Here is a 16,143-nt window from a genome sequence, read left to right as displayed (position 1 = left end):
AGTAACGTTGTTCATTATTCTGTAACTCTCATACAGCATAGTAGCCCAGGAGCTAGTCACAGCTAGTTAGCAGCGAGTAATGTAGTATGCTAAGGCAGTGGAATACTGCTGCAGTCCAACAGTGGCTGTGAACGGTGGCACACTTATTGACAAATGTATGGTGTCAAAGGTGTCAGCTCCACAGCAAAGTGTGACTAGTTAGCTAGGCAGACCAGCATTGTCTGCAGCCTGAGGCATCTGGCAGGAATGTGTAGACACCCTAAGTTGAACCCAGAGCCCTCAGGGTCTGGCTGGAGTGTCAGGTGATGGTACCTGATTGCTGGCCTCACCTTTGCAGATCCAGTTGGAGGCCCAGAACGAACCATCTGAGCTAGCTTGTGGCTCATAGACTGGCAGCTTAACTTAATCGGTAACACTGCTTGGTGAGATGGTAGTAACTCAGACATACATTAACTGATGACTGGTGTAAAGATTGCTCCATTTGAATATGTGATGCCAAAGGAATGCTGCTTCTGGTCGAGCTGGGATCATTTATACTTGCCCTGGCCGGGTGTGGTATGACAGGAGTTTGCCGGCTGTGGAAATTCAGCATAGTGCTAGGATTTGCTGCAATCTAGTCTACCACTGATATTGGGACACTGCATAGCTGGATTCCTAAGCCAGTGTCCAGGTGCAGAATTTCATCAGTGGCATGCCCATGGCTGGCTACAAAGGACTGTCTGATGCTGATGCTGCAGGGCCAGGAATTACACAAAGTAAGCAGATTACCAACAACTTAGACACCTTATGGCTAAACTTGAAGAAACATGACTGAGAAATCTGCATGGAGTGTTGGTAGGACACAATAATTCTTGCCAAGGTGATACTAATGTGATAGTGGAAGCTAAACAGGAACATAGGTGGGAGGTGATCCCACATTTTTCACATTTGCCCAGTCTTGCCTCCTCAGCCTTCCATCTTTTTCATTCTCTGTTCAAAAACCTATAAAGGAACTTCACTGACTTTGAAGATGTTTTTAACTTTTCTGTGCACCTTAAATTCCTAACAAGAATATTTTCCCAGGAATCAAACTGAAAAACTGTGCCATTGTTGAGAGAGAACCATCAGTAATAGAGGAGGCATCAGTAATAGAGGAGGATAGAGTACTTGTTTTCTTATGTTGCTTATTTCAAAAGCTTTTATTACAGCAGCAAAATTTAACAAACTTTTGTGTCACCTCATTATGAGTAAATGTGTGGTGCTGATTGTGAAATTGAATATCTGCTAATTACAGTAATGAATAACTGCTTATAGAGCATACAGAAATACCAAGAGGTAAGGAAACAAATTTCAATTACTAACAGCTGAAACTCAACTATTTAATAATATTTCGCAAGAAAGCTGACTGACTGACAAGAATGTGTGAACTTCTGTGAGAACATCACTGACAACCAAAAGCTGAGTTGCATTGATACCTTCATGTTTAATTGTCATTAGAATCAGTTGTCAGTTGTGTCATTTAGACTCACCAGTAGATATAAGTAAACATAAAATCAACAAAATGTTTGCGTATAGTAACTTGGTATCATGATTTTTCTATTTTTCGAATATTTTCAGGAGCCAACAGTGGAATAGGCAAATGTGTGACATTAGAAATAGCAAAAAGAGGTGGAACTGTGCACATGGTTTGCAGAAATTCGGAGAGTGCAGATGCAGTTAAGGATGAGATTGTGAAAACAACTCAAAATGAGGTATGAAAAAAAATTTCTTTCATGGGTACAAAACATGAACGTCATTCCCAAAGTTTTGATAAAGTAGTACAAATTGCTTAGTTTCCAAAAACGTACCTTTAGAGCTTCAAAACAACTACCCTTTGTCTTGTGCTTATGCAGAACCACTTTTAAAGCTCCATCCCCTGAGAATGTTGAACACTTATAGGCATGTATCATTTATAAAAAAAAGAGGAAATTGTGTGGGGAGCAGCTAGATATTTTTCATAAAGTGACTTCGGAGGTTTTTGTATTAAATATTCAGGTGGAATTTGCATTTGTGGATCAAGATTTGGTGTAGTCCAGATTTAGTCACTTCTGTATTATTTTAAGAAGCTTGACAAGTCATACTCTAGTACACCAATTTGTTTACTCTCCTATGTTCTTGAAGTGTGATCAGGGTGATGCGCCATCTTTCAGTGAGGAAAATGTTCACCACACGTTTGTCAATACACTTGCTCTGTTAGTAGAATAAAGGAAAGGCAACCATTGGCCTATAGCTGATGGATGTGTGGCTGGATTGAACTGTTATGGGCTCATTTTGATTCCAGTTGTGTTAAATATTGATTTTGACCTCGCAGAACTGAACATAATGACCATATGTTGATATATCTCCATAAGTTAAGCTTTATATTCTTAGGTTACTTCATATGTTACCAGTTGGCTCCAAACCTTTCTCACATAAAGATTATCATGTAAAATCTTAGAGATGGATTCTAATCAAGCCTAAGAGTATACTGAATGAGCAAGTAGGTGCAGTTGGTATACACATCAGACAGGCACTGAACACATTATGCATTTCTTTCACTTATGCACACCTTACTGGATTGCTGTCCTTGTATGATGTATTAATTTCAGAAATCTCTCCAAGTATTGGCCCTGGCTCAGCTTTGTAATACTTCAAGTTGTACAACAAGTGAAATGCAGTATCTTTCTTTTATCTATATTCAGCAGTAAGAATGCTGAATAATATTACAGAACTGCTTTAGGTGTGTAATCCATACTGTAGCTGAATTAATTAAAAACGGTTACTTATTTGTCAATGAAAATAATCAGTTTTTGAAAACAATATAATTGGATGGATAAAAAAATCTACTCACCAAGCGGCAGCAGGAAAACACACATACAAAAGGTATTGCTTATTTGCTTATGCAAGCTTTTGGAGCCAGTGGCTCTTTCTTCTGGCAAAGGATTGGAGGGGATGAAGAGAGGCGAAGGAAAAGGACTGGTGAAGTTTAGGAAAAGGGGTGGAGTTTTGACCCTGAGCCAGAGTTTTGGGTGACTTTTCGTAAACCTCGCCAGTCCTATTCCTTCGCCCTCTTCCTTCCCCTTCAACCCTTCTGCCAATGACACTGCCAGGAGGAGGACCCTCTGGCTCCGAAAGCTTGTATATGTAATAGCTTTTGTATGTGTGCTTTCCTACTGCCGCTTGGTGAGTATATTTTTTTTTTTTTTTACCTATCTACTACTTATTCAGTTTGATCTGTCATCAATGGAGATGAAAAGATTCGTATGAAAGTTATTGCAGTTGCTTTTTCCATGGATGTTGTCCTGTAGCTTTTTTCTTCAGTGAATCTCTGTAAACTAATGTAATGACCTTGGTATTTATATGTTAATTTACAGTGACTATTTTTTAATAGCTATTTACTCTTAATTAATGTTGACACGTCAGTATGCAATGACAATTCTTTTAACAGCTGTTTACTCTTAATTTACTCAAAATTGCTAATTTCATATTGCCCTGATGAAATCGGTGCATTAGTAAGAGAATGACGTGGATAAATATTTTAGTCAAAAAAGTTTTCTAAACTTACTGCATGTTACATGCTGGTGAACAATTTTAATTATCTGTACTGACATGTTCTGCATGACAATAAAAAGTAGTAATTTCACAAAAAATCAATAGAACTCTCAAATTAAGTATATATGTTTTCATGAGATAAACGTATACTTCTATGGAATGGAAAAATGGAAATGATCTTATGGCATCAGTGACCGGGAGTTCCCAAGTGGAAAGTTTGGCCGCCAGGTGCAAGTCTTATTGAGTGCGACGCCACATTGAGCGACTCGCACGTTGACAGTGGAGATGAAATGATGATCAGGACAGCACAACACCCAGTCCCTGACGGGGGAAAATCTCCCACCCCAGCCGGGAATCGAACCCGGGCTGCCATGCATGGCATTCCAACGCGCTGACCGTTCAGCTATTGAGGTGGGCTGTGGAATGGAGTTTAAACTGCAGTTGAAATAGCTGTATATTGTAATTTCAGCTACAACTGTACAGCATCTCAGCATGACAGTTTGTCACCAGGCAAACCAAACAGCAACTGATTATGAATATAAATCAAAAATAACATTAAATTTCCTTAACAGTTTAATAATAATAATAATAATAATAATAATAATAATAATAATAATGAGTGCATAGTCAGCCAAAGTCAGTCCTCATGTGATCGCAGTCTCGCCCCACATGATCCTATAGTGGCCATATCTGCATGGCATCTACAGTTTACACAGAATGGACGTCATTCAGTGGTAATTCTAATGGTTTCCCATCTTTACTGCTGCAAAAGTTCATTAGTTTGTAAAAATGAAGTTACAAGCCTCGTTTGAGTAATGAGTTGGATTGTCCTGTAGTTCTCTAGTATTGTAAATAAGTGGGGTATAAAAGGGGAAGTATTAGTGTTCAAATGTCAATGGGATGATAACTATAGAGAATATCAATTTAACTTTGCTGTCGTAATCCATTGTACTTGCTTCTTCATGGTGGCTCAATGATCTGAGATTATTCCGTGCTCTTGGGTACAGTAGGATAAAAGGTTTTATATCTTTGCTGCATATCAGTATTTGAACTAAAAGTTGCAGATGCTCCACAGATGTTTATTCCCAATTGTACTTCACAAGTAAGACCAGAAGATGCTACTTCTTACAACAGAACACAACTGAGTCCAGATTACTGACTGACATTAACACGCACCAGAAGTCAACTAAGGCTGATACAAAGTGACCAGCAATACTCAACGTCACATCGCATTTCAAAGGTGCTGCAGTTACATATTGATTTTTGACACCAAAAGATACAGTTTATAAGTCAGTAATATTTCATGACATTTACACTGCAGAAGTTCTTCAAATTGGACTCCGATAGATGTTTAAATAGTAATACTGATAAATTTGAATCATTTCAAAAGATTCTTTCAGAATTAAAATGAACGCAACTGTCCATGTTTTGAAATATTTTCTTTCTAAACATTTTAGTATATTTGTCCGTAAATGAAGTAATTGGCTGTAATTTATTTAATCATAATAAAGAAAACTGAAATGTATATGATTTCTGAAATATGTTTTGTGTATCTGGTTGTAAAAGTGTATTGAGCACTGAATATTTGTACATATTGAGTATTTGTCTGTGTGTCACATGTTATGGTTTGTGTTGAAGATAATGTCATTAACCAGTTCCATTACAACATGAAACATTAGAAAAACTGAGAAATCAGTTTTTCTATACATTAATTGATTTAACAAATCCATATTATTTGTTCTTTGCTGAAGGGGGAGAAATAAGAGTACCATTGACCACATTCTGTGGCAATACTGGCTGTAGCTTACCATTTGCTGTTATTTCCATCTTCATGTCATTTCTTTCCTGTCTTATGTAGTTCAGATGCTAAAGTCAGTCATTCAAGCCACTGATCAACACTCACTCCAGCTTTGAACCCTAAAAGAAGGTAATTTTCTCACATGGAAACATCTCAAATTCAACTTGTGACTGCCCTCCTTGTGGAACATTGCATCGACAAGGAAAATTCATATTAGAAAACTGTAAAATTACACGTAGACAGAACAGTTGGCCGGTACTTAACTTTAGGCAGTGAAATCGTAAGTATTGCCAGTAAAGCATGTAAAGGTATAAGAAACTATTCCTATCTTTCAGATTCAGAAGCAAGGAATAGTTTTTCTGTTTTAAGTGTTTGTCAGCAGTGCTTGGAATTTCATTTCCTGAAGGTACGGTAAGTCTGTGAAGATACGGTAAGTAATGGTCCGCAATTCTGTCTCCTCATAATTTTACACATTGTAAAACATTATCAGTGAAGCCATACCAAAGACAACTACCATTCCCATATTATTATCTGTTGTGAAGCCATTGGACAACTGTCTCTTGAATCAGTATTAAAAATGTTACACACCAATTGTGAAACGTGATATTTTTGCTTTTGACAGTGCCTAACGACATAGGACTTTCAAGGTATGTTGTACTACAGGATGGTATACCATATTTTATATGATTGTCTGTATACATGGTATTGTGATATATTAATCTGTTACCTTGTTTTCTGGCACTTGATAATGGGATATCCTAGTACCAAAATGTGGTAAAAATATCACTCTCAGTAACAAATCTATATTGCTGAAACTTGGACCAAACAAGATGTCACAGTGTTAAGTTAGTAAACATGCATTCAAGAGGAATACTGTTGAAAAACTCATCTTACCTTTCAGATGTATTATTCAGGGTGTATACGACCCAGGAGATCTTAGAAAAACCCGAGAATTTTTTCATCCAGGAGAATACTGGGAAAACCTTGGAATTTTTTAGAATTCTGAATTTTTCATTGTTTTAGTTTTCAGTTAAATTTTTGTTACATTGACTGGTAAGAACCAATACTCTAAACAAAGGATGTTACCGTAATCTTGCTACTACAGAATAATAAGACAGCACTAAAACATGAAAGAGAGAAAAAACCGAAAATAAAACTTAAATTGCAATGGAAATGCGCCATATTCAACAACAAAGCAATGCTCTTAAAAGTGTCTGCCAACAGCAAAATGTGTCATTGGCTTTAGGAAGACTATGCAATGCTTCACAACAACAAATTGCCTCCAACGAGTATGACGTCACATCCGTTTACATTGGATTCATTTGAGCTATTGCGAGTAAGCTCATGTGCATGTGCAGTTGAGTCATGTAATATTAGAACCTTCTCCTGCTTCTGGCTACAGAAGGGTGGCAGTTAGCTGTATGAGCAATAGCAGCAAGCAGCCAGATGTTACCTGGAAAAATGTTAGTGGCATGCCTAAGCTGCCAGATTCACATATGCGCAACAAGCCTGGATCTAGGGGGTGAGGGCAAACTGAGGTATCTGCCCCGGGGCAGCAATTTCAAGGGGGGAGGGGTGTGCAACTTCATATTCTTGAGGGGGAAAAGCTTTGTTTCACAAGGTGTCTAGCATCCAGCGCGCGTTGCTCTATCGATTATTCATATGACTTTGAAAAGCATCCCTCTTGGCTTTTGAACACATTCCAAGTTGATTTCTGAATGAATTTTAAGTTGACTATTGAATGTGTGCATAGTATACGTGATGTCTCTGCCTGCGGAATCTCCGTCGGATCTAGAAATAAATTTTCCTGCAGACAAAAAGGGGATGGGGCTATACGAGCTGAGCGAAATTAAGTCGAACAGTTGAATGCCAATCACTGTTCATGTGGTTGACTGTGTTTGCAAATAATCAGTGTTGTTATAATTGCTAGCGAAATCTGTAGATTCAGACTACCAGAGAGGAAATAAATGTCTAACAGGAATAACAGGCAAGAAATATTTCTTATTATCTTCTCATCCAAGAAAATGATATTTAGAAGAAAATTTTTGGACAGACCACTACATCAGTAAAGGACAGTTGCACAGTCCATGGCTAGCAACCATTTAAGTTCTATTCGGGGAGTAGCATGGAAAATGCGATGTACAAACACGTTATAACACCTAACTGGAGAATAAACATGGGGTAACTAAACTGGTGATTGTGACAGGGTTAGTGAAGTTAACTAATGAATAATTTTTGACACTGGTAGGAATAGTTACAGAATTAGTGATGACAAGATTGTGCATTAGAATGAGGAAGGTGAATAAACAGGGACATTACATAAATTATGGAAGAATATGACGATTCCAAATTTGCATAAAAATTTCATACTACTACTTTTCGATCTCGTGTTTCAGAAGCTGGAGCATATGAATGAAATGTGAAACTGTTTCCTAACATAAAACTTTTAACTTGTAATAGGGCGTAATAGGCATTTGATACTGATACTTTGTGAATTGTATTCTGTTGTGTTATAAAAATGACCATTTGTGCCAAAACAGTCTCATTTATTTGGCGTGTCCTACAATTGCTGCAATATTAGGCAGGTCTATTTCATTTTATCTAGCAGACAGTAACAAAAATACACATAATCCGATCGAGAAATACACCAGTCTTGGGGTCCTGTTTGTGTTAACAGCTTTTTCAGTATTAGACAATGATATTTCGTTTTTTCCTGTTGCAAAACGTTTGACGAACTTTGAAGAGGTAATAGATTCTTTCCCAGAAAGGAAAGCGTGCCATGTAAAGCTGTAGCAATATTAGAGATAGAAAATCCTAGGACTTAAGGATTGAAGGAATGTGCACTGTCTTGCTTGTCTCTTGTCTTTATTGGTTTTACTTATCCTATATTTAATGTTATGCCACTTGCAACAGCGAGTTATTAGCTAATAGGCAATAAAGAGTGCAAATTTTCTGAAGAGTTCTTGTTCTGTCGGTGACAAATAATCCCATCCAGTATTAATTTTTAGTTTTTTAAGAGGAGCATGTCTTATATTGCTTCGAACACGTGTACAGGGCTATTACAAATGATTGAAGCGATTTCATAAATTCACTGTAGCTCCATTCATTGATATATGGTTACGACACACTACAGATACATAGAAAAACTCATAAAGTTTTGTTTGGCTGCAGCCGCACTTCAGGTTTCTGCCGCCAGAGCGCTCGAGAGCGCAGTGAGAAAATGGCGACGAGCTGAGAAAGCGTATGTCGTGCTTGAAATGCACTCACATCAGTCAGTCATAACAGTCCAACGACACTTCAGGGCGAAGTTCAACAAAGATCCACCATCTGCTAACTCCATTCGGCGATGGTATGCACAGTTTAAAGCTTCTGGATGCGTATGTAAGGGGAAATCAACAGGTCGGCCTGCAGTGAGCGAAGAAACGGTTGAACGCGTGCGGGCAAGTTTCACACGTAGCCCGCGGAAGTCGACGAATAAAGCAAGCAGGGAGCTAAACGTACCACAGCCGACGGTTTGGAAAATCTTACGAAAAAGGCTAAAGCAGAAGCATTACCGTTTACAATTGCTACAAGCCATGACACCCGATGACAAAGTCAAACGCTTTGAATTTTCGGCGCGGTGGAGATCATGATCAGCAATTCATGTCATGGCCTCCACGCTCTCCCGACTTAACCCCATGCGATTTCTTTCTGTGGGGTTATGTGAAAGATTCAGTGTTTAAACCTCCTCTACCGAGAAACGTGCCAGAACTGCAAGCTCGCATCAACAATGCTTTCGAACTCATCGATGGGGACATGCTGCACCGAGTGTGGGAGGAACTTGATTATCGGCTTGATGTCTGCCGAATCACTAAAGGGGCACATATCGAACATTTGTGAATGCCTAAAAAAACTTTTTGAGTTTTTGTATGTGTGTGCAAAGCATTGTGAAAATATCTCAAATAATAAAGTTATTGTAGAGCTGTGAAATCGCTTCAATCATTTGTAATAACCCTGTATTTTATGTATCAGTTTCTTCGGAAAGATGTGTGCTACAAAGTGAATATATTTTTGAAAAAACTATATTTTTTTTTTTTTTTTTCGTTTTTGGCATCCTACTTCAAACACTCTAGGGAGGGGGGCGGGGGCGCCACTATCTAGTATTGCCCTAGTTTGGAAATACATACCATAGATCTGGGACTGATGCACAGAGCAGTCTTGAGTTGTAGTGGGGAGATGGGTAGTCTCCACGTCACCTGTATTTAAGTTTACTGATTTTGCTGTTTCCTCTTTGTTTATTACTCTCACATTAAATGAAAACAAAATGGATTTCTGTGGTCTGGAGCTATCAAGTGAATTAAAATACATTCACATAATTACGGAAGGCTAAAATATGTTATTAGTTTCAGATTTTATTTTATTTCTACCTTTCTGACAGTTAAGCATTAATCACCTTGCAGAACAATGAAGTTATTTTTGTTGGTTTGCTAAAGAAATTTGGCTTTTATTAATCTTTTCCACTGAGGCAGTCAATTTATTTGAAACGAAGTCTTTAATTCCATACTATTGGCTAGTTTCAACTGCTTGTTGCATTTCAAGTGCATGTTTTCGTCTTCTAGGATTATGCCATGATAAAGAACCAAACATGAGATAATACAGCACTGGTACTCCAAGAAAATTTAAATCCTAATCTGGACATATGAATGTGCATTTTATGCCGAATTATGCTTTTAGAATGGTTCACAAAATTGCAATGCCCTTGGAGTATTTTCTAATGTCTTGTTTCTTCTATTACATAATGTAAGATCTTTTAGTGTTTTGCATGTACAATCATGGGAGCTTCTTGCATCATTGTAGCTGCACAATCGCAATGACACCTGTTACCTGGCACTCTGGCAGCTGCTGAAATGAACCTATTTCTAACAGGTCATGAGAAAATATTGTGAATGGTTGTTTGAAAAGCTTTACTTTCAAAGTAGATTTCCTTTCATGTAAGATGAACTATGTGCGAGAATGTACAATGAATGTATTAAACCACAGAGCATTTGACTCCCACTTAAAAATCAACTCTTTGAGGATGACCATTTAGAAGAATTTAGAGCCCAGAAGATCAGACATTTATGTTGTCTTTAAAAATTTTACTGGCACTTCTCTTGCAGCTTATTAATCTGAGAGACCAATATTATATGTGAAAGCTTTTCTTTTCTTTTCTTTTCTTTTCTTTTAACAACACTACGTATATTAATTTAAACCATTGACTTTTCCTGTTTGTGTGTTCGTGCTAGTTCACAGTGATGTTTCTATTGGCTAACTTCACCACGTGTCCTATGCTCTTAATGTCTGCAGTCATTGGCTGGCGATATCACGTGACACGTGCTATGACTGGCTTACAAAAGCGCATCGCATCTCGATTTCATTGCTTCGGAAAGTAACATGCAGCGTTTGGTGGAATTCGAATTTATACTTTTGTAATACACGTTGCTGCACATCAAACATCTTTCCAAAACATGTTTTTGTCTCTCCCCACCCCCCCCACCCCCCGAGTTTCGTTTTCTAAAGTGCTGGGAAATTCAACACCATTGTACAAAACCCTAACCATTCACAGGATTGATAAGTTTTACAGTTCCAAGGAAAAGTATACTGTCACTTAACATGGAAAAAGTGTGTTTTCACCTGGGAGAAAGCGTATTTTTATCCGAGAAAAATACGGGAACTTTTTTCCTTGTTCGCACAGACACCCTGATTATTATTCAAATCCCATCAGGAACTTTGCTACTAAGTCCTTTTCCAATCTGAACTTGAAAGGTGGTGGTGGTGGTGGTGGTGGTGGTGGTGGTGGTGGTGATTATAAGTCAGAGTGCAACCATCTTTTTTCTTAAAGCTTCCAGTTTTAAGCTTGTAAGTTGGCACAGTGTCAAAATGTGGCTGGTATAGAAGGCCAGTATCGAACAGGTACTCATCATTATTTGTTGGTCTTTTTGTTGTAACATTCACATCAGAATCTGTATTTTACACGTGTAGTGCCATTTAAATTAATTATAAAATGCAGAAAAATGCTACACTATTGTGTTCTTAAGGTTCTTTTCTTCCATCTGTGCAAAGGTGCAATTTTTTTGCTTCAGTCCTCTTTTTCACATAGAAGTGGATAGTGTGTGTGTGTGTTTTTTTTTTTTTTTTTTTTTTTTTTTTTAGTTAATTGTTAATAAAGCAATGTGTGTATATTCTTTTCTCCAGAACATCCACACTCATAAATTGGATTTATCTCAGCCAAGAAGTGTCTACAAATTTGCGACGAACTTTAAGGAAACTCAAGAGAGACTTGATGTTTTGGTATGTATTTTAAATTAGCAGGAGAGATTGAAACTTTGAAATAAATTGTTCAAACTCACTAAATTAAATTCCAAGCTTTTTCTCTGGGCATTAACAAAAATATAATGTGGGTAATAATGTTTGTTTTTACTAAAAACTATAGTAAAGATAACCAAAAACTGATGGTAGAGTCAACACCAACTGGATGCATAATGTGAAAAAAAGAAAGTGTGTGCATGGAGATGCCATTTTTTAAAAGACTGTGTGATACACATTACTGAATTGGAATGGACTTGATGCCCAGCACGAGCCAAAGGTGTTTTACCAGGTGTTAAGACACTTTCAAGCTACAGAAAAATGGCAGATTATAAAACCAAATTAAAGATTAAATGAAACTATATAGCCCCAGAGACCTTTTCAGGTCTCAAACATCTATGATGTATATATGCATACTGAAGCAACAAATGAAAATTTGTATCAAGACTGGGATTTGAACCTGTGTTTGCTGTTCACTAGGCAGGTGTGCTAACCATACAACAACCATTGAACAGTGGCTTTCCACAAATGCAGAGACTATCCTAGCATACCTCATTCCTCAATCCAAATACCCATTCGCACCCAGGGCCCACTGTTTATTCCCCCTGAACTCAGATAGCATTGCAGAGACACTCCAACTGTATCGAAATAGCACCTCAGCACCGAGTGAAATGGCGGATCCTGCCCGAAACCCAGGCATTGGTGCATTAGCCGAATGAAACTATATGGTTCCAGAGCTTAAGCAAGTCTCAAAACACACATGATGTGTATTTGCAGACTGAAGTAATAAATGAAAAAATGACATGATGTGTATTTGCAGACTGAAGTAATAAATGAAAAATTGTATCAAGCCTGGGATTTGAACCTGAGTTACTTGCTCACTTGGCAGATGTGCTAACCATTATGCCACCTTTACACAGCGGCCTTGCACAACTGCGCGGATACCCTAGCATGCCTCCCTCCTCAATCCAAATTCCCATTCATGCCTGAGTTCACTTGGTATTCGCCCTAAAAACAGTGCTGTTTGAGTTTGGGGGATACCAAGTGGACTGGGGTATTAATGGGAATTTGGAATGGAGGAGGGAGGTGTGCTAGGGTACTAGGTTCAGTTACTGTGCAAAGCCACTATGCCAGGATGGCATTCACGGGAATAAGCATTGGCTTAAGCCTCTCCCTGCACCTTGGATGACCTTCACTCGGCCCTCCCGCCAGGAGGACATCATTTTAACTCAGCTATGTATTGGGCACTGCCTTTTTAGCCATCGTCATTTGCTCAGTGGCGCTGCCCCTCAATTTTAACTGTCCACTACTTCCTGCTGGAATGCCTTTCTTTCTTCTTCTCTTCTCTTCTCTCTCTCTGTCTCTATCTCTCTCTCTTTTTTACGTTCCAGCTTGGATTTACCATCTGATTTATCAGCCGTTTTAGTGAATGATGCGTGGGCTGTCGACTGCCATTTACTTTTTATCTGCCGAAGAAGCAATATGGCGAAGGCCATTTAATTTTTTTCCTCGTGCCTTGTTTAACTGTCTCCTATTCTGTTCATTGGGATTGACACACAATCGTTTTTGTGCCCTAAAACCAAACAAAACAAAACCATGGGCAATTTAATAGATGATTACGTAAACCAGTGCAAAAAAGAGAGAAATAAATCACAAAATGAACTTAGTTGCACAATATTCTTGCTTTCAAACAAATCTCTTTTGTTTGTTTATATAGACGTTATGTTTTGTCCTTTCATGTACATAATATGTTTATTTAACTGTACATCTGCTTGATCTCTCATGTTCTAATAGTCTGTTGGACAATTTAAGGTACTGTATTTACCCGACAATAAGATGATCCTGAATATAAAATGCCCCCCCCCCCCTTTTTTTTTTAAAGAGGTTCCTTTATAAATTTTTATATTTAATGTCTGCTGACCAATCAAATTTACAAACTTCTTTATTGATACAATCTATCTTAAGATCTGTTTAAAAAGGTTAACACTATCTATTGTAAACGCTTGTAGGTTTTTCAAAGATAGATTATGACACTGATATGCAAGTAGGTTTTTGTCAGATATGCCGGCAGTTGCTGAGCTAATGTTGTTCTGCGTCATAACTTAAGCCCCAGCCTCAGCTCATACTTGCTTTGATTTCTGCAATGCAAGCAGTTGAAGGATTCTTCTTCGTCTCCAATGGATTCAATCTGATAATTTTATGAGTGACTGGGAAGCCTTAATTGTGTTCTGGTCACACATGTTGAACATTCTGCTGCTCCAGTTAATTAAACTTTCCCTGATTCGGTCCTTCTTAAAGAGTGGCGTATAGAACTGGCAATATATGATTTATTCTTCATCTGATGCCACTTACGAACATTTTCTTCTGTGACATCAGATTTTTTTTCTGCTGCACAGTTGTTCATGGCCTCTGTGTCTTGAATAACTATTAACTTAAAATTAGTTTCATATTGTCTGTATTTGTAAATTGCAAACTCATACATCCATGTTTCTCAAAGGTCACGTCAGTGGTTAACATCTATTATCAATCACTCAACTTTATTGTTTTAACAACATTAAGCAAACTGGATAACAGCATTTTTTTGCTTTGTTGGCTCCTTAAGTGCTGAATCAGCAGAAATTAGATCATTTTGGGCTAACACTTCACTTCAAGATTTTTGCCAGTTTTGAAGATCGACTATGCTGTTGAGCAGCGGTTGCTTTAGTGCCATTGTAAAACCTTGTGTTTCGTTTATTGTGCCACATTTTGGGTGTTCTGTGTGAACATATTTATACTAAAATTCATTTGTCTCCTGTAGAAATGTGTACTATTGTTGAGTATTTCTAATTTCGTAAAATCACTTCAGTTCCAAATACATTTAGATTTAGACAATTTAAATGTAGTAGATGTTAATAAAAAGCCAGGTACATGGGATGCATTCCCATAGTTGGCAGCATGACAAAATTTGCTGCCTGCTCATCAATACCTTTCCCACATTTTGCTCTACTGGTGCCACTGCACCCCATCTCATCCTTCTGTGATCACCAAATTTGATCTGTGTGTGACCTCAACTCCTAAAGCTTTATCTGAAAATGCAAGACAACTCCTATCTTAAGCTATGACACAGTGTAAAAATTTTGATCTCAGCAACCAAAGCTTACTTGATCTACAGTTGTAAGGTGACCCTGCATTTTTCAAATGACAAATTTGAGGAGAAAACCTTATCTTACTGCCTAATGTAATTAGATTGATTAAAAAGTCTACTCACCAAGCAGCAACAGGAGAACACACACACAAAAAGTTTTGTGTATAGACAATTAAAAAAAAAAAAATACTTATTTTATTATTTTGGATGTGTTCCCCTGCCCCTGCTTTCTGAGTAGATTTTTTTATCCACCCAATTACATTATACTGTCAAAAATGATTATTTTTGTTGTTATCTTACAGTCTGGCAAATACAGTATATGAGTTGACTTGGTTTGTTAAGTTTTATGGGTAGAACTCCTTCACCTTTTCTCTCATACATGTTTTTTTTTATTGTAGATCAACAATGCAGGTTGTATGGTAAATAAAAGGGAAACTGATGAAGATGGCCTTGAAAAAAATTTCGCTACCAATACATTGGGCACACACATTCTTACAAGGGTGTTGCTACCATTGCTTAAAAAGTGAGTATGGTTCATGCTAATTTTCTTTTATGAAATTAAGAGAAATAACAAATATCTTTCAGTATTGGTAGTGAGTTATTCTTAGTTTAGAAAGACTGCTGGTAGTGTCAATAGAACTTTTATGTTTGTGTGAAGCATGTAGTCAGCATAATTCATCTGTTTTAGAATAAAAGCATCAATGATACAGCCTGGCCATGTACAATGTACCGTATACACTGTGCTGATTAAAGTCATGGGATAGTGATATGCACATATTTTGATGGTGGTAGTATTGTGTACACAAAGTATAATAGGGTAGTGCATTGGTAGAGCTGTCATTTGTACTCAGGGCATTCATTTGAAAGGTTTCTGGCGTGATTATGGCCACACAATGGGAATTGAGACTTTGACATGGAATGGTAGTTGGAGCTAGATGCATGGGACAGTCCTTTTCAGAAATCGTTAGGAAATTCAATATTCTGAGATCCACAGTGTCAAGAGTGTGCCAAGAATATCAAATATGAGGCATTACCTCTCACCACGGGCAACGTAGTGGCCAACAGCCTTCCCTTAACAACCGAGCTAAGCATTGTTTGCACAGAGTTGAGAGTCAAGTAACACTACATGAAATTATTCCAGAAATCAATATGGACTGTATGATGAATATATGCATAAGGAAGCCTAGTGGAGTTGGGTGTTAATGGGCATGGCATCCGGCAAGTATCCCATGACTTTTGTCACCTGAGTGTACTTACTTGATAGTTATGTTTTACTTGAAAATTGGAATAGATGATATGAAGTATGTGATACTGCATTTATCCGAGTAATTGACTGCCTCTGATTCCA

General features: G+C 37.7%; 1 protein-coding gene across 3 annotated transcripts in view; it reads left to right on the top strand.

The window, feature by feature from the left end:
• The window catches only part of LOC126457594 (dehydrogenase/reductase SDR family member 12-like), a 92,506-nt gene that overhangs the window by 29,311 nt on the left and 47,052 nt on the right, over window positions 1-16,143 (top strand). For all 3 annotated transcript variants that reach the window (XM_050094031.1, XM_050094033.1, XM_050094032.1), the window contains exons 4-6: window positions 1,597-1,730; window positions 11,561-11,656; window positions 15,194-15,318. In XM_050094031.1, coding sequence (XP_049949988.1) covers window positions 1,597-1,730; window positions 11,561-11,656; window positions 15,194-15,318 — 355 coding nt within the window. The remainder of the gene's footprint in view (window positions 1-1,596; window positions 1,731-11,560; window positions 11,657-15,193; window positions 15,319-16,143) is intronic.

This window comes from Schistocerca serialis, chromosome 2 (genome assembly GCF_023864345.2).
Source record: "Schistocerca serialis cubense isolate TAMUIC-IGC-003099 chromosome 2, iqSchSeri2.2, whole genome shotgun sequence".
In the NCBI taxonomy this organism is placed as follows: Eukaryota; Metazoa; Arthropoda; class Insecta; order Orthoptera; family Acrididae; genus Schistocerca; species Schistocerca serialis.
The sequence above is the reverse complement of the archived record's forward strand: the minus strand, read 5'-3'. Positions and strand labels throughout refer to the sequence as shown.